General features: G+C 40.6%; 2 protein-coding genes across 4 annotated transcripts in view; one reads left to right on the forward strand and one right to left on the reverse strand.

Moving 5' to 3' along the window:
* Nucleotides 1–24,705, forward strand: part of LOC131047116 (probable acylpyruvase FAHD1, mitochondrial) — a 296,277-nt gene that overhangs the window by 140,229 nt on the left and 131,343 nt on the right. For all 3 annotated transcript variants that reach the window (XM_057980961.2, XM_057980959.1, XM_057980960.2), the window contains exon 5: nt 17,142–17,204. In XM_057980961.2, coding sequence (XP_057836944.1) covers nt 17,142–17,204 — 63 coding nt within the window. The remainder of the gene's footprint in view (nt 1–17,141; nt 17,205–24,705) is intronic.
* On the reverse strand, nt 1,507–3,011 carry LOC131873622 (uncharacterized). The gene is made up of 3 exons (XM_059216552.1): nt 2,512–3,011; nt 2,306–2,378; nt 1,507–2,204 (listed from the first exon to the last, which is right to left on the reverse strand). The coding sequence occupies exons 1-3, from the start codon at nt 2,815–2,817 to the stop codon at nt 1,687–1,689; spliced, it is 897 nt and encodes a 298-aa protein (XP_059072535.1). The 5' UTR covers nt 2,818–3,011; the 3' UTR covers nt 1,507–1,686.

Here is a 24,705-nt window from a genome sequence, read left to right on the forward strand (position 1 = left end):
CAATGATTAGCAGCCAGAGATGGAGTGGAGCGAGATGAAATTATGTTGGAAGGACCGGATGAAGGATGATGGAACTCCATATTCCAAGGATGATATAGAGTTCGCCATTAGGTTGCATGCAGCTATAAGGGACGTTGAGACCAATAAATTGGTCTGGTTAGAGCAAATCGGAAGGGTAGATAGTCGCTGTGAGGATGTTGACTTTCGGATGAATAATCCACCTATTCCTCCTTTTCAAGAAATATGTTCCATCAGCCTAAGATTCCAAGAATGCGTTTAGGCAGAGCAAGTTGCATGTCGAGACATATGGAAAGGTGATGCAGGAGCATCCCCGGTTCACAACAATCTTGCATCAACCAAAAACATTTTCCTTTCTGTTTTGTTTTCTGTTTGCAGTTTCAGTTTTCCTTTCTGTGTCTCCTGGTTTTGGCTCATCGGATCCAGTGGAGCTGGATTCTACTTGAAGACTTCATCATCTTTCTTGCTTTCAGACTGCATCGCATTTGGATCATTTTCCAGCACGATATCTCTACCGGTTTCCATGACAGTTTCTTGTTACCGGTTGCCTCAAACCTATTCTGGTGATGTACCAGAACCCATTCAAAGTAAAAATGAGGTCGGAAACTGAATCAAGTCACCAACCCTGAGAAATCAAGTGTGTGCAGTGAAATTCATTCTGGCTTAAAGAAGGTCTAAATATCATTGTTTAGTGACTGCAAGTTACATAGAGCGACTCTAACTCAAACGCAACCTGGATAGAGCCCCGTTGCCAGTAAGCGTCTATAGCCCCGATGGTGCTATCGCTTGTAAACTCATAGAGATTGCTCTGTTTCCGATAAATTCTCTTTTGAATACCGACAGAGGTGTCTGTACTCCCAAAGCCAAGTAGTTTAATATTTCTTTGCTTTTCAATTTCTTTCTTTTGATTTTTCCTTTACTTTTCACTTTTTCACCTTGGCTGGTAAGCAGTGAAGCCTACGTGGGATTGAGTGTTACAGTGGTCGCTGAAGCAGAGCTTCAGATTTTTACACTTGCAGTGACCTCCCTTTGATAAAACGACAGACAAAGGCCCTCCTAGCGCCAATTCTGTTGCGCGTGGAGAAGGTGAGAAAAGCTATAAGGTTACTCCTCACAAATATGGATTGATATGATCTTGAATTAGCTGTCTACACATTTCATCATACCGGCCCTCGTTCTAGCACCAATTCTATTGCGCGCGGAGGAGGTTAAAAAAAACCAAAAGGTTACTCTTTACAAATATAGACTGATATGATGCGGATTTAGCTGTTTAGACTATAGTTGAAAATCTCGGACTCGCCTCGGACTCGGCAAACCAAAATTTTGGACTCGGACTCGGACTCGTGAAAGACTCGCGAAAGACTCGGCAAAAAAAAAAAAACCGTAGTTTTACAAAAAAACATAAAGAAATTAATGCATTTAGAGAACATAAGTGCCATAATTGAAACATTACACATGTCATATGATCTACAAAGTACAAACACGCAATATTTGAAATTTCATCATTCATGGCAGCATATTCAAGTTTCAAGTTTCAACTCTAAAATGTATAATACTATAATGGCAGCATAAGTATATAAATGTTCACAAAATTACATATAATGATATGTCCAAGTCCAACTGCAAATGTGAAAAACAGCAATGTGAATGAACAAACCAAAGAGAAGACTACATCTTCCTCTTTGTATTTTTCCTAATATAGCTCAATTTTTCAGGCCTTGAGCTAGAAGTAGTAGCAGTGGGTGTTGTGGTATCTAAATGGTGAGATGATTCTTCTTCAAAGTCATAGTCCTCATCATCATCCTCATCTTCATCCAATCTTGCTCCTTCTGCATCTTGTGCTGCTCCTCTCTCTATTTCTGCAATTTCTTCTTCGGTAAGGAGGACATCATCACCATCATTTTGTTCATTCATGGTCCAATCACCATATGGATCAATTTCATCCAAGTCAATGGCCTCATGTGAAACACCCTCCACCTGTCTAACTCGAAGGCGAAGGTTGTACCGAACAAATACTAGATCATTGAGCCGCTTTTGTGACAATCTATTTCTCTTCTTTGTGTGAATGCTTTCAAAGACACTCCAATTTCGTTCACACCCAGAAGCACTGCATGGCTGAGACAAAACACGGATAGCTATCTTTTGAAGATTAGGCGTGCCGGCACCATAATTCTCCCACCATAAATCTACAAAAAAAATTAGAAATATTAGAATTGAGAAAAAAATGTAACAATCAAGTTTGTAGGTTTTTTCTTGCACTATTGAACTAAGTTACTAAATGTTTTACCTGGTTGTTGTTTTCCTCTCCTATCAATTGCTAGTTGTGATGAGAAGAGTCTCCCCTCTGCACTTTTGTAGATCTTGAACAATGGAATGAACATTTCCAAATTCAGAAATAGATACTAGATAGTCAAAGTGTCAAACTCAAATTCAATAATGAACATTTCCGAATTCATAAATAAAGATAGAGCAATTGCAAATGTCAAATCTCACCTCCAACTCATCAAGAACCTTGTCTCTCAACTCAGGATCAGGTGTCATCTTATCAATGCATGTAATAACACCTGCCATGACCTCCTCATTAGCCCTAAATGAATCAGAGAAGTAGAATTTCGGGTTCAAAAAGTAGGCGAAGGCATGTATCGGTTGGTGGAGTTGGTTTGTCCACCTACGATCAATGATGCGCCAAAAGATTTCACATTTTCTTGCATTTCCACGATAGTAATGTGAAATGGCCTCTTTGGCCCTATCCATGGCCTCATAAATGAAACCCATTGGCATGCCCTCTCCATCCACCATACGAAGAACCCTCACCAAAGGTTCTGTCACCTAAAAAAATTAAAACAAATTTTAAATTAGTACAAAATCAACCCCTAAAAAATAAAATCAGCAAATAGACAAGATTGTATAAACTTTACTTTTGTGTTTGTTACTTACCGCAGTCAACTCCTCTCCACTTTTATTGAACCCTTCATCAAAAACAATGGTCACAATCTTCTCTATTTCAGGTCTTTTGGAGTATGCAGACCCCAACCAAGCATCTGACACAAACATCTGCTTAAGATGAGGAATGGCACTAAGAATGCTCTGCAAAGTGATGAAGTGGCTAGCAAATCGTGTCACTCCAGGTCGCACAAGGTCCTTGCCATTTGTGTGTTTTCTCATCACAGCAAGCACCCAAGTATGGTTGTAGATGAATTTGGTGACACTTTTTGCATCTTCAACCACCTTCTTCACCCATCCAATCTTCCCAATGTCCTCTAGCACCAAGTCCAAGCAATGTGCAGCACAAGGACTCCATGTAATCGAAGGATGCCTCTGCATAAGCATTCTACCTGCAGATACATATGCAGCTGCGTTGTCCGTGATAATTTGGACAACATTCTCAACTCCAACTTCCCGAACCACACCATCCAACAGATTACACAAAGTCTCTGCATTTTTTATTTCATTTGAGGCATCAACAGACTTTATGAATACCATTGCACCATTTGAAGCCACCAAGAAGTTGAGAAGAGTCCTATTCCGTCCATCTGTCCATCCATCAGATAAAATGCTGCATCCTTTTCTCTTCCAATACCTTTTCTGATCATCAACCACACCTTCTGTATTTTTCACAGCTTTCTCTAGCAATGGCCCACTGAAGTCATGACCTGTTGGGGCCTTAAACCCCTTACCCGCCACTGTACATGCATTAACAAAACTTTCCCAATACACATTGTTTGCTGCATTGAAAGATAGATTATTTTAAAACCAAAAGTTTGAAGCTGCTATCCGTGCTTGTTCATGCTTCTCTTTATTCCATCCTGTACCTTCAAGTGAAGGTTGTGCACCTGGAACATTGCGTGGTACAAAAAAATTAGGGTCTGATCTAACAGGAGTGCCACTAGCCTCACCCTCATTGTCACCAAAAGATGAAAGTGACTGACGACCCCGACTATGACCAATGGGACCCGAAGTGGACAATGTGGGATTCATTGCAGCTGCTATGGCTTCTCTTGTTTTTTGCCTTTCTTCCTTATGCATATCATTCTCAGCAAGAATGGCCTTCATCTCTCTAATAATTTCAGGAGTTGATTTGGGGCATGCCTCCACACCATATCCAGGTATTTGTGCAAGGTGGTATTTTAATCTATTGATTCCACCAGTCATCCATCTTGTGCATTCGGTGCAAGTGACCTCCCCCTTTTTGCTTCCTGCAATCCCATATTTCCAAGCTTTATCTCTTTGTCTTCCTGACCTTGGGGTTGCCCTTGGAGTTGAACTTGCCATTGGTAATTTAACATGAAAAAAAAAAATCAGCAGGGTTTTATGGAAAATCAACAAAAAAAATGACAATGAATCATTTGGGAAAAATAGCATTCAAAAACAAGAAAAAAAAAAGAGGAAATAACTTAGGAAAGAAAATAGAAAAAAATTTGGCAGCATATCCCCTTGTTTTTCAAGATTTTTTTCAGTTTCAAAACAATGAAATGATTCAAATGAAAAAAAAAAAGAAAGAGAAAAATCCTTACCTAGATCTCTCTTGCTGATTTTTCCTTCTTCCCTCTACTCCGCCAAACCCTTCTAACCTGCTCCAGCCAAAAAAAACCCAAATTGAAGTCAAAAAATAAAAATAAAACGTGGTTTTAACCCTCACGGGCGCGTTTTTCTGGGCCCGCGAGTCCCTGTGAAAGACTCGCGAGTCCGAGCGAAAGACTCGCGCGAGTCTTTGCGAAAGACTCGCGAGTCTTTCGCAGGGACTCGCCTGGACTCGCCACGCGAGTCCTAGGCGAGTTGACTCGTCTCGCCAAAGGACTCGCGAGTCCGTGGTGAGTCCGAGGCGAGTCAAAGAGATTTAAAACTATGGTTTAGACATTCATCATACTACCCTCCTAGCACCAATTCTGTTGACATGTCTAAAGTCGCATTGCTGCAAACTCCATACGGCCAATGCAGAATAGAATGTACTTGCTGAGTATCCTATCCTCTCTTGAGATAAGGAAATCCTTAATGCAGTTTCTCACGTTTGATCAAAGGGGACGACCTCAAGGTTTCGATTGTCAGGTCTTCTCTACGGGATTACTCAGTGGTCGATGTGATTTGCTGGGAGCACAAGGGGACTTACGATTTGCAACAAGCTAGTCTGTTGCGATTCTCAGACTGCGAAATAAAATCAAAAGGGAAGGGATAGGAGATCTAAAACTAACAACACGGGTATGCGGGTAGACAGATTCAACATAACCAATTCCTGCTCAACCAGATTAGCTCACAACCTTGTAGGAACGGTGCAATCTTCAAGGGGACTTGGAAGATTTTCAGACTGCAGCAACATGGCTAAGCACCCAATTCTGGCGTAACCTAGACAAACACCTGCAATTGAACTAAGCACAATTAAAGGCTCAGGTTAACCATACAAGAGGATACACAATCAGTGTATCCTCAATGGTATGAGCCTGAATCTATCAAATACCTGCACACCCAAAACAGAAAGATCTATCTAAAATGCTAAAAGAAACCATGCAAACAGGATGAAAACAAGACAATAAACACCAAATCAATGTTTATATATTGATTTCAGCTGCCTATTACAACAATTTTTGCAGCATCTCTGTGCTACTGCTAAGATCTAACCTATTCTACCTTCTAAAATCTAACTACAAAATTCTAACCAACTGTCTGACTATCTAACAAAAATCTCTAACCATCTAACCCTTTACAAAAGAAAGGCCTCTGCCTTTTATAGAATTTACAATATTGAATCGAAGGCTAGGATGGACTGCATCCAAGGGTCCTGATCTGCCTTCCAGAAGTTAGCAGCCTTAACCCATGCCCATTAAATTCTCACTCATCCATTCAACCACAATTTCAACAACTTGCCACTATTTGGCTTCAATTTGAGTCTATCCGGTAGTTGGACATAACTGTCCATAACTGACTTGTTTCCCCTTTCTTTCAAAATATTTGAGTGGGGCCTACAAGCAGTTTTACAATAAAACAATTTCAGCTTTTATAGAAATTGAATTCCTGGAATTAAATCCAGCTGTGTGCTTTTTCTCGAGAAGGCATAAACTTGTAGCATTCAGAGTGTTCTTTGGTCTTTGGTCTCGGTGGTGGACTTCATCTTTGTTCAGTGGCACGGTTCCCAATGTTTGGTTGATCTCGCGCTCCTGCAGCGCGTTCCCACATTTTCTTTCTTTTCCAATCTTCAGTGCCTGGCCTTTATTGTGATCCTTCGTCAATTTGTGTTTCAGGTCTTTCTCCTGGTTCTCTAATGACGTCCCGCGACCTACGAACAATCAATTTCACTTTAATAAATTAATTTGAAAAATTAAAAGTAATTTAATTAATCAAACATTAAAATTTAACGCCTGGAGGGTCATTTGAAAATTTCCCAAGTTTTAAGTCTTTTACTCCTACGAATTTAGTTGTTCCTGGCAATTTCGGGCAAGAGGTGCGTTCGAAAAGTTTTAAAAAAAAGTTCATACTTGGACATTTTCGAAATTTGGCCTAAATGGCACTTCTGCAAACTTTAAGTTAACGCCTTACTATTTTATTTTCACATTTTCGGGGGGTTTGAGAGTAATTGCGAGGTTTTTAAAACTTTAACATTTTCGCCCCTTTATGGCAAATTTCTGGATTTTGGGCACTTTTGCAAATCTTAAAAACTTTGACATTTTCACCCCTTTATGGTGAATTTCGGGATTTTGGGCACTTTTGCCAATTTCGGATGTTTTAAGTGTTTTGCCAATTTCGGAACTTTTAGGCCTTTTGCCAATTTCGGACCTTTTAGGTATTTTGCCAATTTCGGACCTTTTAGGCCTTTTGTCAATTTCGGTCCGTTTAGGCCTTTTGCCAATTTTAGACCTTTTAGGCCTTTTGCCAATTTTTCATTTTTTCTCACATTTTCACTTAAAGGTCCGAATTTCGGCCCTTTGGGGCATTTTGCCAACTTTGTACCTTTTAAGTCTTTTGAAAATTTCAGACCTTTTGACAACTTTGCCAATTTCGGACCTTTTAGTCACTTTGTTAATTTTCAAATTTTATTGCGTTTTCACCAAAAAAGTGCGAGTTTCGACACTTGGGTGAGTTTTGGGAAAGCCTTGAATGATTTTCGGGCAAATGGCGTATTTTGCTAGTTTTCAACTTTTGGAGTTTCGCAAACTTGAAGACTATGGACGATTTGATTTTTTAACCATACCAAACTCGGGTGATTTGGCTTTGAGATATGAAAGGTATTTGTAGAAGAATCCATTTCTCCCGCACAGGTAGACAAAAATTATGGGGGGGTCCCCTGTCAACTGACAGGGTGTGTGTGCGAGCACAACAAATGGTGACTCGGTTGGGAAATGTTCCTGAACATTTCAAGGATGACCATCCGGATCGAACCCCAGAATCTTCGATATATACCCCACAAAAACAACCCAAATGACAAAAGACAGATTCAAAGTAAAAATGAGGTGCAAACTGAATCAAGTCACCAACCCTGAGAAATCAAGTGTGTGCAGTGAAATTCATTCTGGCTTAAAGAAGGTTGAAATATCATTGTTTAGTGAATGCAAGTTACATAGAGCGACTCTAACTCCAAAAGCAACCTGGATAGAGCCCCGCTGCCAGCAAGCGTCTATAGCCCCGACGAAGTTACCTCCTGTAAGCTCATAGAGATTGTTCTTTTTTCAATAAATTCTCTTTTGAATACCGACAGAGGTGTCTGTACTCCCAGAGCCAAGTAGTTTAATATTTCTTTGCTTTTCAATTTCTTTCTTTTGATTTTTCCTTTACTTTTCACTTTTTCACCTTGGCTGGTAAGCAGTGAAGCCTACGTGGGATTGAGCGTTACAGTGGTCGCTGAAGCAGAGCTACATATTTTTTCACTTGTAGTGACCTCCCTTTGATAAAACAATAGACTTAGCGTTTTAAGCATTTAAAAGTGCAGCGATCACAATGTTGGCGACAAGACGTAGTAAGCAACTAAATTTTTAGATTGACTACGGGGGCAACCGTCAATTAGGTGCTCTACCAAAGTCGGCATCCAAGAAATGAGCCGGAATTTTTTTCCGACTTTGTACACCAGTGCTAGGAAAAGTAAATAAACCCCTTCAAAAATTGACGGGGAGACAACCTCTTCCGAAAGGACATTTACACTACGGAAAAGCAGAAAACAGGGAAACTAAACTAAAACAGAAAACAAACAAAAACCTAAACTATGTACAAGAAGAGACCGATTGTACAAAAGGTGGACTATATGCATGCGTTCCCGACCCAGGATGATTTTTCAGTATGTGCAACAATAACAGGGCAGTGGGAACAGTTCTCAGTTTGGCTTGTTTGTCTTTATATTCTGAAAAGAAAAATTTCAGTTGGTCACTCTCGAATTTAACTAGAACACTGGGCAAAATTATTAGTTGGGGAAGTTCATTAGGTCCGTGGTTAATCCATTTACAGGTTGTTTTTTGAGAATATTCAAAATTAAACGGAAATTTTTTCAGAATTAACAGCAGGAGGGAAAGAAACAACTTGGCAAGTTTCTGAGTCATGCAGAGTATTCTACGGTGGGTTGTGCGGCAGGAAGGCTTTAGTAGCTGTATTAGGAGGTCGCCATTGGTGGTGCAGCATCTCGATAGCGTCCAGAGTGTGCAAATCAGCATCAGATTTTTCATTGGGTGGTGTAGGCTGACTGTTGATCTCAAAACCGAACTCGAACTCAGGAAAGAGGGGTGCATCATCTACTGGTGCATCTTCATATTGTGTGAACAATGCAGCCTTATGCACTTTTATCAGTATGTCCTCAAACAGCAGGGACTGTTTGATTAATTAACCCTCAAAAACATTCTTGACGGACTCTTGGACTGCATCGTCCATTGGTGAGGCTGCTGCAAATTGCTCTTCAACCTATGGCTGATCCACAAAGCTCACTTGATCGTGCTTCTGAACACTGTCCTCATCAGTTGCAGGGATAATAAATTCATCTGCTGCCTTGGTCTGATTAATTGGTTCATCTTGCTTAGCACTTGGCAACTCCATCCTTTCATCTTCAAGGAGTGCGGTGCTGCATTGATTTTGCGTTTGTCTATACTTGTTTGCAGCAAAGTAGGCACTCCACACTTTGCTGGTGATGCTCTCCTCGGGTTCTTCCGACAGTCCAAATTGGGCTTTAACTTGACTGATTGCCTCCATGCATAGTGAGCAGGTGAATTCTGAATGTGGGGTGTGGTGAATTCTGCACCACCAAGGTGACAACACGTTCTCCAAGCATAACTCCCCCTCGAGGCCAAACTGGTTCTCAATCAAATACTTAAAACATGTAAACTCATTGATGCTGGACAAAGGACTGGGAATATTCGGCTGTATGATCGCCTTTGGTTTGGGGCATCCCAAAAGAATATCTGCCCCTGTAATGCAAGCTCGACCCTTGACAAAAATGTCAAGCAATTCAGTTCATCGTGCGTTGTGGTGTCATGAATTCTGTAGTGAGCTGCAGATGCAAATTCAGACAGCTGCCTTGGATAGAACTGCAAACTTAGCTCTTGCGGGATTTGAAAAATTTATGACTGCAAATAGTCTTTATGAAATGGCTGACTCAGAAATATTTTTGTTTTTTTGTATTTTTAGGTTTTCTGATTTTTTGGCTTTTCTGGTTTAACAGGGATCTTGCATATCCCAAGTATAGCATTTAAAAGGTCTCAATAAACTCAACTTGCTGCCGGGATCCTGACAAAGGCCCTCCCAGTGCCAATTCTATTGTGCGAGGAGAAGGTTAAAAAAGCTATAAGGTTACTCGTCACAAATATGGATTGATATGATCTTGAATTAGCTGTCTACACATTTCATCATACCGGCCCTCGTTCTAGCACCAATTCTGTTGCGCGTGGAGGAGGTTAAAAAAAACCAAAAGGTTACTCTTTACAAATATAGACTGATATGATGCGGATTTAGCTGTTTAGACATTCATCATACTGCCCTCCTTCTAGTGCCAATTCTGTTGACGTATCTCAAGTCGCATTGCTGCAAACTCCATACGGCCAACGCATAATAGAATGTACTCGCTGAGTATCCTATCCTCTCTTGAGATAAGGAAATCCCTAATGCTATTTCTCATGTTTGTTCAAAGTGGACGACCTCAAGGTTTCGATTGTCAGGTCTTGACTCCGGGATTACTCAGTGGTCGATGTGATTTGCTGGGAGCACAAGGGGACTTACGATTTGCAACAAGCTAGTCTATTGCGATTCTTAGACTATGAAATAAAATCAAAAGGGAAGGGATAGGATATCTAAAACTAACAACACGGGTATGCGGGTAGACAGATTCAACATAACCAATTCCTGCTCAGCCAGAATAGCTCACAACCTTGCAGGAACGGTGCAATCTTCAAGGGGACTTGGAAGATTTTTCAGACTGCAGGAACATGGCTAAGCACCCAATTCTGGTGTAGCCTAGACAGACACCTGCAATTGAACTAAGCACAATTAAAGGCTCAGGTTAACCATACAAGAGGATACACAATCAGTATATCCTCAATGGTATGAGCCTGAATCTATCAAATACCTGCACACCCAAAACAGAAAGATCTATCTAAAATGCTAAAAGAAACCATGCAAATAGGATGAAAACAAGACAATAAACACCAAATTAGTGTTTATATATTGATTTCAGCTGCCTATTACAATAATTTCTGCAACATCTCTTTGCTACTGCTAAGATCTAACCTATTCTACCTTCTAAAATCTAACTACAAAATTCTAACCAACTGTCTGACTATCTAACAAAAATCTCTAACCATCTAACCCTTTACAAAAGAAAGGCCTCTACCTTTTATAGAATTTACAATATTGAATCGAAGGATAGGATCGACTGCATCCAAGGGTCCTGATCTACCTTCCAGAAACTAGCAGCCTTAACCCATGCCCATTAAATTCTCACTCATCCATTCAACCACAATTTCAACTACCTGCCACTATTTGGCTTCAATTTGAGTCTATCCGGTAGTTGGACATAACTGTCCACGACCGACTTGTTTCCCCTTTCTTTCAAAATATCTGAGTGGGGCCTACAAGCAGTTTTACAATAAAACAATTTCAGCTTTTATAGAAATTGAATTCCTGGAATTAAATCCAACTGTGTGCTTTTTCTCGAGAAGGCATAAACTTGCAGCATTCAGAGTGTTCTTTGGTCTTTGGTCCCGGTGGTGGACTTCATCTTTGTTTAGCGGCACGGTTCCCAATGTTTGGTTGCTCTTGCACTCTTGCAACATGTTCCGACATCTTTTTTCTTTTCCAGTCTTTAGGGCCTTTCTTTTCCAGTCTTTAGGGCCTGGCCTTGATTGCGATCCTTCTTCGATTTGCCTTTCAAGTCTTTCTCCTGGTTCTCTAATGACGTCCCGCGACCTGCGAATGATCAATTTCACTTTAATAAATTAATTTGAAAAATTAAAAGTAACTTAATTAATCAAACATTAAAATTTAACGCCTGGAGGGTCATTTGAAAATTTCCCAAGTTTTAACGCTTTTACTCCTTCCGCAAATTTAGTTGTTCCTGGCAATTTCGGGCAAGAGGGGCGTTCGAAAAGTTTTAAAAAAAAGTTCATACTTTGACGTTAAATGGCACTTCCGCAAACTTTAAGTTAACGCCTTACTATTTTATTTTCACATTTTCAGGGGGTTTGAGAGTAATTGCAAGGTTTTTAAAATTTTAACATTTTCGCCCCTTTATGGCGAATTTCGGGATTTTGGGCACTTTTGCAAACTTTAAAAACTTTGACATTTTCACCCCTTTATGGTGAATTTCGGGATTTTGGGCACTTTTGCCAATTTCGGACCTTTTAAGTGTTTTGTCAATTTCGGACCTTTTAGGCCTTTTGCCAATTTCGGACCTTTTAAGTGTTTTGCCAATTTCGGACATTTTAGGCCTTTTGCCAATTTCGGACCTTTTAGGCCTTTTTCCAATTTTTCATTTTTTCTCACATTTTCACTTAAAGGTCCGAATTTTGGCCCTTTGGGGCATTTTGCCAACTTTGGACCTTTTAAGTCTTTTGAAAATTTTGCACCTTTTGACAACTTTGCCAATTTCGGACCTTTTAGTCACTTTGTTAATTTTCAAATTTTACTGCCTTTTCACCAAAAAAGTGCGAGTTTCGGCACTTGGGTGAGTTTTGGGAAAGCCTTGAATGATTTTCGGTCAAATGGCATATTTTGGTAGTTTTCAACTTCTGGAGTTTCGCGAACTTGAAGACTATGGACGATTTGATTTTTTAAACATAGCAAACGCGGGTGATTTGGCTTTGAGGTATGAAAGGTATTTGCAGAAGCATCCATTTCTCCCGCACAGGCAGACAAAAATTAGGGGGGGGCCCTCTGTCAACTGGCGGGGTGTGTGTGCGAGCACAACACATAGTTATTCAGAAGACACACAGAATTAGAACATCATCAAACTGTTCCATAATCCTATTATAATTGCGGCCAATGCAGCTTAGGTGAGTTATTTATAATTAGAGATTAATCACAGCACAGCGTCATTCTAGAGGATCATTATATTTGAATACTTCGGTTTATGTAAAAGATATATCTTTTCAGACTGTATTCAATTAACTTATATCAGATTTAATATTCAGAGCATTTTGGAGACAATTTCATTTGGTCATTATCATTAACTGGCCATAAACTCTCTTTTGGGGACATTACTTTTTTCCTTGACCTTTTTGGTGATGAGCGAAATCTGTCCTTGAGGTATTAAAATCCATGAAATTCTAACAATGCAGCAATTTTATCCTTGTCTTTTTAAACTCCATGACCAACAAGTGGGCATTCCATGTCCTTGAGGAATCCACGACAAGCAGAAATCCACGACCTTGGGTGGCATGATAATATTATTTGGCACTTGGTGAAATTCTCTAATGCAACCTCACACACAAGTCGGCTCCTTTGGAAGATTGAAACATTTTAATTTCAAACTTAAATTTGAAAATGCAAGTGAAAAGTCAGCCTGCCTTAGGAAACAAATCACCAAAGGTCGCGACCTTAATGCAAATACCTATATTTGCTCATCAATCTAATTTAATCCCTTCAAGAGTAAGACAAAATCAGAGCAGAGATAGGAGTTTGATCAGCAGCATTAGGGTGGATTCCATCAAGAATTAGAGGCAGAATTCAATCATTATGAACGAATTTGATCAGCCATCAAGGGCAATATCATCCAATTCCAATACACCAAACAGCATTGAGGTGAATTCAAACCTCAATAAGATAGAATTTTTGTGCATTGGCAGAACTGAAAGCATGATTCACTGAGTTGAAATCCGACCTACAGCCCTGAGAAACATCATTCCAAACCCTAGAGTGCGGATTGCAGGGCTGAAATCAGATGAATTCCAGCTGGTGGGAAAGAAAATCAGACTTAAGAGGGATAAATGAAATGCAGAATCATACATTTTCAAAGTGCATTTCCAGAAGTTCTAACTGACCATTTCCAGATTTTTGAGGGGTTTCATGAGGTAAATTTTGTGAATGATCTTGCATGACATTAACTTGGGGTTCCTTCTCACAAATTTTGATTAAGGTGTTTTCTTTATCTTTTCAGGTCTGATGCAAGGGGCAGTGCAAGCAATGCAAATGAGTGATTGAGTGAGACATCCCAACAGCTTGAAGGGTCGAAAGGTTCAAGGAAAGATATCAACATAGCTAGTGAAGAGGTACAGCTCATGCTCGGATGCAATAGTCAACAAGGTGGTGAAGGGGTCTAGATTCACAAGCATGAAGGATGAGACATGCAAGATGCGACATCATGTCAAAGAAATCTATCTTCACAGATAGCAGGGAGAGAAATCTATCTTCGAATTTCCTCTAGAAATCCAAGATTTAAGGCTAAGTACACCATGGAGATATCCTTACACTAGTACAAGGATCAAGGTCAAGAGCAGTCAAGGTAAAGGATTCCAAGGTTGAAAGGTGAGACACATCATAAGGTGAATTCCCAAGTATGAAGATGGATAAGTAAAAGTGATCAAATCAGATGAAATGATACAATTTTGGAATATCTCTCACCATCATCACATTCATCAAGGAGCAATTTGAAATGTTGAGTATCAAGGGATATTGCTCAACCACAAACACTTGTGATGAGTTACAAGGTGTGCAAGTAGTTGAGTTGGCGCCTAGTCATCTTCAACCTAATCACATCATTCCAATTCAAAGTGTCTAGATTCAATGTCTTGAAGTTGACTCATCCAACGAAGAGGATAACTACCACATGTGGAGGCACAAATCTCAATATACCTAACCTCATCACTCATTGGTCAGCATTCAAAGAAGGACGTGTCCTATTTATTGTAATTTTCTTATTGGTCAAGAAGAAGTTTGTTGTAACAAACCCTAATTAGGGTTTTATTGTAAAATCTTGGCCATTGATTTGAGAATCAATTTGAGCCTTTGAATTGTAAAGAGAGCTCTATATAAGGCCCAATCTCCTCATTTGTAAAGGTTAATAGTTAGCAGCAAAAGTTAATAATAGTAAGATAGAGTTAGAGTAGAGTAGGAGGAGAAGACATAAATTGTTACCAAGCATGTTATAAACATGCTTCCATTGAATTTATTGTGGATAGTGGCGTTTCTTCTGCATATTGCATGGTTTCTTGTTATATCCTCAAATTAGATAGAGTTCATTGATTATGATGGAAAAGTGTGATGATAGTTGATGAATCCTTCAGTTCATACCATTTACACCTTATTGATTGCAAGTTGTTTTGCATGGTTAGCCTGAACCTAATCATTATTTTGACTAAGTTCGATTGTGAATACTTCATTTGGATTGCGCCAATATTGGGTATTTGAATGGATTGTTTACAATACGAAGATCTTTCACTACCTTAGGAGATTGCACTCTTTCTATGGCATTGTGAGCTATCTCTGGTTAAGTGAAAGTAGTTTCATGAAGGATTTGTCTATCAAAGCATCATTCATTATTGCCATTGTCCTTATGAATTAGGAGTTAGCATAGATTCTCTAAACCCTTTCCCCTTTTGTGCTTTTTTCATTTGGGTTTGAATTAGTTTAGGAGAAGAAGCATCACATGATTGATACATCCAATGTTCATGTTCCAGTTATAGTTCATAAACGTAAGTCCCCTTGGATTACCAACAATCACATCTATGCATTGAGTCTATCCACATATAAAGTCAAGACTTGACTATAGGAACCTTGGAGTCACCTTGTTTGATCACGAAGTTTAGCACTTGAAGAGATTTTGTTTAAGAGAGGATAAGATTCTTGGTATTTTATTCTGTGTTTGAGGTGCATAAAAAATAAATCAACGGAGCCATCCTTTAAAATTTGGGGGTTGTTCTATGGATCAAGTTCCACATTCATAGAGCTTCCTTTTGTTGCAATCTCCACATGGTACAGGTATAGGGTTCATTTTGATAAGCAACAAATGTCTCCAATATTTGAGTGACAACAATTTTAAGTCCAGAACCTTGCTTTTGGCCTCATGTAAACAAATGAAAATGAGACAGAAGTAACCCGTGTCATTGTACTCCTAACTGGGAGAGTGATCCAAGTTAGGCAAACATATATTTGGTATTTACATGATGTATTATTTATAGTAAGATCCTTCCTTACAATTAAGTGGTTAAGGAAGAAAACAAGAAAGTATATGTTATCTCCTCTCAATGCAAACTTCCCTCACCCTAATAAAGATCTAAGATGTATATATTTTGTCATAGTTAAGGGTCGAGTAAAGATGGTGGTAATCTGATCTCCCATGCAACAATATTGCAAGTCAAGGACATTGTCTAAGATAAATTGCTGTATTTAGTGGATGTGGATCTCTCTAACTTTGCTGTATTATGGCAATCCACAAGGTTGCAAGTATTTGATGTAAATCTGATTGTCGCAACCAAAGTAGTGGGTGTGTCTTATGCAAATCCAAGCTTTGATAGAGTAGTTTGAAGCCATAATGGGTCACTACTTACATTGACAGAATTGTTATACTCAGCCAGTAGGCATGAAAGAGCATGTGCAGTTAGTTTCTTGGTTGCCATCTCTTTTCTCCAGCTGCATTACCCGGTCAGTGGTGGACTTGAGAGGAAAGCTTACCAAAAATAGGGTGGAGAGAATTGTTAGCCAGATTGTGGCCACTATCCTCCTTGACAACATTTTTCATTTCGAAGGTGAGAAAATCCAAATAGTGATAATGCAAGGATTCATATTTCCTTTCCAAGGCCTTGTGCTTTGATAGAAGACCAAAGAGAGAAGGTTGCCCCAACCATGCCACAACTTTGCTAGCATCTACACCATCCTTTTGTGATGAGAAGAAATTGTGTCATTGCACAGCAGCATGCTTCCCATAGCAGATGCATTCAGTAAATATTACAGGTACCATGTTTATTCAATTGATTTTTTCAAGGTTTATTTTGACTCAATGAATTTTTCCTGAATTTTATGGTTGGTCAAATTCAAATCCTAATGTTAATCAGCCTTCTGCTTGAAATGAGTTGATTCTTGAGAGAAATATGCCTAATAATGTTCTAAAGTTCTAATCAATTAAGTTCTATATAGCATTGAATATAGGCCACTGCTCTTAAAGCAGCTTAGTTATGTATCATATCCCCTTCATCTTCTTTAATGTATGTTTAACTTAAGTTTGCTCAAGTTAATAGGTGTTAGAGTATACATGGTGATTTAGAAAACACAACTTCACATTGGCATCTTAGCTGGGTTTCTTTTGAAGTAACTTGTGTTACAGATGCTGATAATTATTTTGAGCGGCCTTCTAATGGACTCTTGATATAAATCAAACAATATATGGTATTTCAAAAACAAGCAGTTAAGCCTTGTTCACAGGAAAACAGGTGTTTTTTTAAAGACAGATTATAATCTTTAGGCTGGATAAACCCCTTAATAGACTATAGGCATTCTTTCATTTATACTTCTAGATTATCAAAGCTGTTTATTGTCTTCTATATCTCAAGTTTTGAATGGTCTTCTTATAATTAATGTAGCATCTCTGCTATTCTATTAATAAAACCATTATTTTTGTGCAACTATTCTGTTATGAATTGCATGTCTTGAAATTTAGCATAGAACTTTACTTTTATTGGAATGTCAGATTATCTCCCTTTGCAATTTTTGACATAGATATTTCTCTTGCCAAGGCTGCAGGTCTTCCTTGGACAGTGGCAAAAGGCTATGACACCTTCACACCAATAAGCAATGTTGTATGTTTACTTTTTTTACTTTTTCATTTGTTCCTCTCCATTTTACTGGACATGTCACTGCTCTTTCCTTATGTTTACTTTTGCTCTTAAATATTTTTGACTATGTGATAAGGTAAAGATGATTTTGCTACCAAATAGGAAAACATGATAGAACTAAGCTATACACCAGTAAGATTTAATAGTTTAATATGTAGTGCAGTGTTGGTTAAAGAATATGTGACGCTTATGCCTTTTCTAGTTCAAACTTGTGTCTTTCTTTGTAGGTTTTATATTATAACATGGAATAAGACTTAAGAATGGCAGTTGGAGAAAAATACTTAAGCTTGAAGCAGATAAATAATACCTCATCTGTATCAAGATTAAATTTTCATTTTGAGTGTTGGAATGCATTTGTTAAAGAGAAATTATTAAGTTACCAATAGAATAGTGACTGAGGAAACTTCATTTCATTTCTGGATGGAGATATTTCAAATTCAAGCATGATATTTCATGCTTGGATCTAATTTTGATCTGGACAATATAATGTATATTTCTTTGTTGTGATTATTGGTGAGAGGTTAAATCCAATAAAATATTGATAATCAGTCTTGTAAACTTTCTTTTGTTGGTGTAATAATACATCATAAACACTAATATATGTATAAACTTAATATGAATCACTCTCTAAGCTGGATGTAGAACAACTTGGTTAATTTTGTATCCTTATTTTGCTTTGCATGAGCCTAAGATTAAGGGTCATGATCCATTCTTATCTACAAGTGATTAATGGTGACAATCATTTCCTAATGATACATGTGAGCAATGAATTGGTCTTATGATATATCTAATTTGTTGGTCAGAGGACACCATGCCTCCAAGGAGGAGTAAGAGCAATACTAATAAAGTATAGGATGTGAACAGTGATCCACCTATTGGTAGTGCTGAGAATGGGTAAACATGGAAATAATCCTGAAAATGTTCAATAAGCAAAGGGAAACAGTGACTGCCAGGGAGTTATCCCCATTTGGAAGAATGAATTCTATAGATCAGCTTTTGCATGGAGTCAGGACTCAACAAAGTAATAATGAGGAAGTGCAAGTTTATCAAGAATTACCCTATGAAGCACCGAAAGAGGAATTCGCTCCTGAATTTCAATTGTCTTCCTGCAATTCAAGAGGGAATATATTTAGACATGGTGTAACCAAAGCAGATAAAGTGGCTCAAGAATTTGCAAGGATTTGACAAAGGTAGCACCTTTGAAATAAGATGCTACTAAACTAAGTGATGGAGCCAAGGATTGGCTTATAGAAATTGAGAAATATTTTGATCTCAGCAATTATTTAGATACTGCTAAAGGGCATGTGGGGAGCATAATAGATCAAAGGAGAAGTTGTGTCGTAGTGGGAAAGCCAGAAGGGAGAGCTTGGCCTCTCTAAAGAACAGGTAACATGGCAATTATTTGTATCCTTATTCATAAGAAGATGGTTACCGCAGCTATATTATGACAAGAAAATGACTGAATTTCACAATTTGAAACAAGGATGTATGCCAATCACAGCTTCTCAAATATGTATCATCATACCGACATGATGAGTGATTCTGAATAATGAAGTTTACTGGACTTGACACCCTGATTGAAACAGAGGTGGATTTGCATAGGCTTGATAGAATGGACTGAGTGTTAGAAAAACACTTAAACAAGAAGGAAAGATTCAAGAGTTGGCAATTGCATGTGCCAATCACAATGCAAAATTTAATTCATCTTCAAATTTTAAGGAACCTCCTTCCAAGAAAAGGTTCAATAATTTCAGAAGCAACAACTTCAATCTTAATAGATACAATGAACATCCTGTTAGGTCATAGAATTATAACAAATCAGGCTCTTTGGGTAAAGGAAATAATAATAGAAATGGACATGAAGGTTATAGTATTATGAGTGGGAATTAGATTATAAGTTATGAATGTAGAGGATCACATTATGTACATGTTGTCGGGTAATTAAGCATTAAGGTAAATTGTGTTAGCATCGGCAGTTAACCCGTCGATTGTCGGCAGTTGGTATCGGGTAATTGACCAGATTCCTTTATATTGTATCTGTTTCTAGTCTTTGGATAGGCTATTGTAGTCGAACATATTGCTATCATTGTATGTACTGGCTTACCATGAATCAATAGAACACTAGTGAGTTCCATATATTCTGTGTACTTTTGTCATTTATGCAATGTCTTAACCTGACACCCTACGAGGAAAACATTTTGCGCTGTTGCCTAAGTAAAAACCTGGGAGCAACGGGAAAAGGACGTACTACATGGCACATGGATAATGGGACAACCATTACCAGAAGGAATGAGTGACCCTGATAGAGAACCCGACGAATTGTTTGAGGGGGAAAAGACACTCACGAAGGATTTCTCCTGCATCCTACAGGAAGCAATCGAAACACATGTACGGAGGGAAGCCACTGCCGAAGATGTCCCAGAAGATGCTGTGTGGAGTTCGCTCGGAGTAAGCCCTGCTGTGAATTGGTTGATGAGCCAATTGCCTAACCTTTTGGCACAAGGATTTTTGGCTCTCCAGAACCGAAGGGAAGACATCTATTGAGAGAACCGACGGCAGCAAATTCTACGAGAATTTAGGGAGTGCCAAGAAGAGGAGCGCAATACATGAACTCTGACGGTCAGCGAGAATAAATAAGAACACCCCTATTGTAATGAGTATGTCAGTGACATACATTATGTACAAGGGATGAAGTAATAAAAGTATTTTTGTTTGGTTGTGTACATGGTATGTGCTTGTTGTGTACGGAAGTGATTTATGCCCAATATACTAAATAAAGACAAAAATAAAAAGATACAAAGTGACGAATGGGAAGTGGGACAAAGAGCGTTGAATCTCAGACAACAGATAGAACGAAGGCATAGGCTAAGGTAGCTTGCCGACGGATGGCTGGTCGAGGGGTTGCTCGAAGGGAACCCAGGAGGTGTCACGGAGGTTGCGGAGGTAGAGATAGACAGAGAGAATTACACTCTCTACACTGTTGTAGGGTTGTCCGAAGGGAACCTAGAAGAAGTCACGGAGGGTGCGGAAGGAGAACTCTATAGTTCGCCAGAATACCATCATAGGATAAGAAATCGCGAAGAGTTGGTGGAACAAACAAGGCGAAATCTAAACCTGATCGACGCAACCAGAGACCTACTAAAGAACTTGTCCATTTTGGAGGACAACCAGAGGGAGACAACCAACCGGAGGGAGACGACCGAAGGTGACGGTACGAAAAAAAGGGTATCGTACGGGAGGCAATTTGTTTGGTTCGTGGTCACCAGCCTTCTTCGGAGGACCCACGAGTGGAGGGTTAGGTGCAAGAGGTGGAGGCGGAGGATCACTAGGTACAAGCACACAAGGTATCAGAGGAGCAAGACCCAGTGTTGGGATGGCAAGTAAACAAAAATTGCCATGGTTCACAGGGGACAGAAAGGAAGACCCCGTACGGCATTGCCGTACATGTGAAACTATTTGATCCGCCAACGGAGTGACGGACCAAGATGAGTGGGTACAGCAGTTCCCAGCCACATTACGCGAAGTTGCCATAGATTGGTACTTTGATGTTGACAAGCGAAAAGTGGCCACATGGGCCAATCTACAAAAGGAATTCAAGGAGGAGTTTCAGTCGCTTCGTGATGACAATGAAATTGTAGCCGAGATATACAGTACCAAACAAAGTCCCAAGCAGGCAGTACGAGCATACAGCTAGAGGCTGAAAGAACTGCTGGGTAAAATGGAAAGCCAACCCGCAGATGGGTTGAAGAAACGATGGTTCGTTGAAGGGTTGAAATCCTCCCTACGGAAAAAGATGGAAATTGTACCCTCGACGTCATATGACGATGCCTATAATAGGGCGATGAACCTCGAGAGCGAACACAAAACGTGAAAGAAGAAGAAAAGTAATAAATACTCATCCGACGATGATGAAGACTCTGACAGGGAAAGCAACAGCGGTGGCGAATCGAGCAAAAAGGTGCACGTGCTCCAAACGGACATGGAATGAATGCTGAAAGAATTCAAAGCCATGAAGGGTAGTACAAGTAAGACTGAAGAAAACGATGTGTGGTGTACGGACTGTAGGAGTGAAGGACACACCAAGGGGTCCTGCCCCAAGAAGGCTTTCTGCGACATTTGTTAGATTGCAGAATTTGACAAAGGAATGTCCCTACAATATGAAAACCAGGAGCCAACAAGTTCTCTTCATGCAAGAGCAGCCGCTCGCCGGAACTTCGCAAACCGCCAATAATAATGCATCATCTGGCAGATACCGAAACAACCGGCGAGGGGGGAAGACCAATAATAACAATAATAATAGAGGCTGGATCCAATATGATGCGAAGGGACGACCAATGATCCAGTGCCGAGCCTGCAATCAATGGGGCCACTTTGCCAGAGAATGCACCTCAGAAGAACCCCACAAAAACTATGCAAATGGTGTGGGCCTAGAGACCACGATGATGGAACTTGCCCAAAGTCGGGAGTGAACCTGCTCAACATTGACAGGACGGAGGAATGGGTATTGGCAATCACACGGTCACAAGCAAAGAAGGCCACATACCCGGATCCCCGCATAGAGAAGCAGCGGGCGCTGGAGGCGAAGGCTGAAGTGGTGAAGGAAAATGTTGGCACAATGGAACACTCAGGAAGTGGCAAGTACTTCCTGCTCTGAAGCTGAGGAAAATATCCTGAATCAAATGCTGCAGATTGAAGTACATGTGAAGATGAAGGACCTCCTGGAAACGATGCCACAATTATGTACGACACTCCTACGTACGGTGCAAGTAACCCCACAGAGTCGGGTGACCCGGAATATGGATGTTCCTGGTGGAACACCAACAGACCCATTGGTGCTGACACTATACAGTGGTCGGCACCCAACGGTGGTAGAAATGGGAATACTTGGCACCATTTTGACTGACACCATTGTCGACGGCAAGTCGGGAGTGAATGTGCTTCCGGAAGAAACCTGGAAGAAGCTTGGCAAGCCAACACTATGGACGGCAACCTTCAACTTACTGGGAACGGATCAACATGGTATCAAACCTCTTGGAATGCTCAAGGTGCAACAAGTGACCATCGGGACACAACCATTTGTCCTCCACTTCGTGGTGATTCTGCTCGCCAAGAAAAGATATGACGTCATTCTTGGCAGAGGGTGGTTGGTGGCACCCAGAGTGAATCACAACTGGAAGCATAGCACACTGTCCATGGAGAAAGCCGGGCAAAAATTTATTATTGACCTGAAAACACAACTCGTGAGTGAAGAACCTCCGTCAGAATCAGAACCGGACGGCGAGGGCGGAGTTGACGAAGGAAAGTACGGAAGGAAATGGGATGAGGAAGGCGTCCTGGGAATCCAAGGATGTTCGGAAGATGAGACCGATTCCCTTAATGGGCTCTTCCATTGGCAAATGGAAGACTACGAGCTGCTGTATGGGTGCAACATGTTTGAGGTTGACGAGGAGCCGGACGAAAATGAATTTACGCCAACGTACAAGGAATAAACAGAAGGGGATGCTCCTGTCAACAAGACACCAACACATAGGTTTGACATGACAAAACCAATCTGGTATGAAGAGTCCGTAAAATCTACAAACCTCGGCACGAAAGCAGAGCCAAGGAACATACCGGTTGGCGACGACTGGAATCCAGTCCTGAAAGCCGTAGCGTTTAAAATATTCATGGAATACAAGGATGTATTCGCCTGGACGTACAAGGACCTCAAAGGGGTGCCGCCAGAACTGTGCGTACACCAAATTTCACTCGTACCTGGGGCCGTACCTATACAAAAGAGGCCGTACAGAATGAATAAAAACTATGTTGCGAGAGTGAATGATGAAATCGAGCGTATGCTCGAAGCTGGGATTATTTTCAAAGTGCAGACCAGCGAATGGGTATCGCCCATAGTGATATCCCTTAAAAAGGAGGCAAACCAGATCCGAATCTGCGTGGATTTCAGATGCTTTAACGCAGTCACCATAAAGGACCCGTTTCCAATACCATTTACGGATAGCATCTTGGAGGAAGTGGCCGGTCATGAAATTTATTCATTTATGGATGGATTTTCTGGGTATAACCAGATATCCATTGCCGAAGAGGACAAATTAAAAACGACCTTGATAGTGGAAGATGGTGTGTACGTGTATAACTGAATGCCATTCGGGTTATGCAACGCGCCAGCGACATTCCAACGGATAACCCTTCACATATTTGACAAGATGTCAGTAGGGAACTTCAGGGTGTTCCTTGACGACTGGTCCATCTACAGTAACCAGGATGCACATCTGGCCGCAATTGGTGAATGCATGGAGAGATGCAGGCGAGCCCGCCTAGCACTCAATCCCCAAAAATGCAGATTCATGTTGCCTCAAGGGAAGTTGTTAGGACACATAGTGTGTAAGGTTGGACTCAAGAATGACCCAGACAAGATTCGGGTGATAGTGGAAATGGAGGCACCGACAGATGTCATGGGAGTCAAATCCTTCCTAGGACACATGGGGTATTACAGGCGGTTTATCAAAAATTTTGCTCAAGTATCCTGCCCTCTGGACAAGCTGATGAGGAGAGGTGAATGGTACGCATGGGGGACGGCTCAGGAAGAGGCCTTCCAAGAACTAAAGTCACGGTTGGTGGGTGCGCCAATCTTGACATATCCTGACTGGGACAAAGAGTTCCACGTACACGTTGACGCATCCAATTTCGCCATAGAGGCCACATTGGCGCAGGTTGGCGATCACGAGCTAGATCACCCGGTCTACTTTGCAAGCAGACTCCTGTCGAAGGCAGAGAAAAATTATAGCACCACAGAGAGGGAAGCCCTCGGGATGGTGTACTCCGTCTAGAAATTTCGACATTACTTACTGGCCACCCCGTTCACATTTTATGTGGACCACCAGGCGTTGATGTACCTGGTAAACAAGCCAATTATCCAAGGACGAATTAGCCGATGGTTGCTATTGCTTTAGGAGTTTACATTCAACATTATTGTAAGACCCAGGAAGAGCCATGTGATAGCTGACTAGCTATCGAGAATCCAGTCAGGAGAACCAGGCGAAGGAGTGAATGAAGATTTTCCAGATGCTCACTTATTTCGCATCACAGTTCTCCCCGCCTGGTACACAAGTGTGGGGGAATACTTGTCGACATCACGGTTTCCGAGGGAGATGCCACCAGGAGAAAGAAGGAAACTGGTACTGAGGAGCAGACCATTCCAACTCATTAATGGCCTCTTGTACAAAATGGGACCCAACCAGGTCCTACGGCGATGCATCCTGGAAGAGGAAACTCAGGGTGTCCTAAGGGAAGCACATGAAGGGCCCGCAGGTGGACACATGGGGCCCGACACCACGGCCAGGAAAGTTCTGTTGGCAGGATTGTGGTGGCCGACACTACATAATGACGTCAGAGAGTGGGTGACGAGCTGTGATACATGCCAACGGGTCAGACGACCATTGAAGAGGGATTTTATGCCTCTCAACCA

Source organism: Cryptomeria japonica, chromosome 2, assembly GCF_030272615.1.
Source record: "Cryptomeria japonica chromosome 2, Sugi_1.0, whole genome shotgun sequence".
Taxonomy (NCBI): domain Eukaryota; kingdom Viridiplantae; phylum Streptophyta; class Pinopsida; order Cupressales; family Cupressaceae; genus Cryptomeria; species Cryptomeria japonica.

Coding starts and splice junctions, on each gene's coding strand:
- LOC131873622 (XM_059216552.1), bottom strand. CDS start 2,817: ATGGTGGATGGAGAGGGCATGCCAATGGGTTTCATTTATGAGGCCATG. Junction 2,379..2,511: donor AGGTTCTTGATGAGTTGGAG/GTGAGATTTGAC, acceptor CCATTGTTCAAG/ATCTACAAAAGTGCAGAGGG. Junction 2,205..2,305: donor GAGAGGAAAACAACAACCAG/GTAAAACATTTA, acceptor TTTTTTTTGTAG/ATTTATGGTGGGAGAATTAT.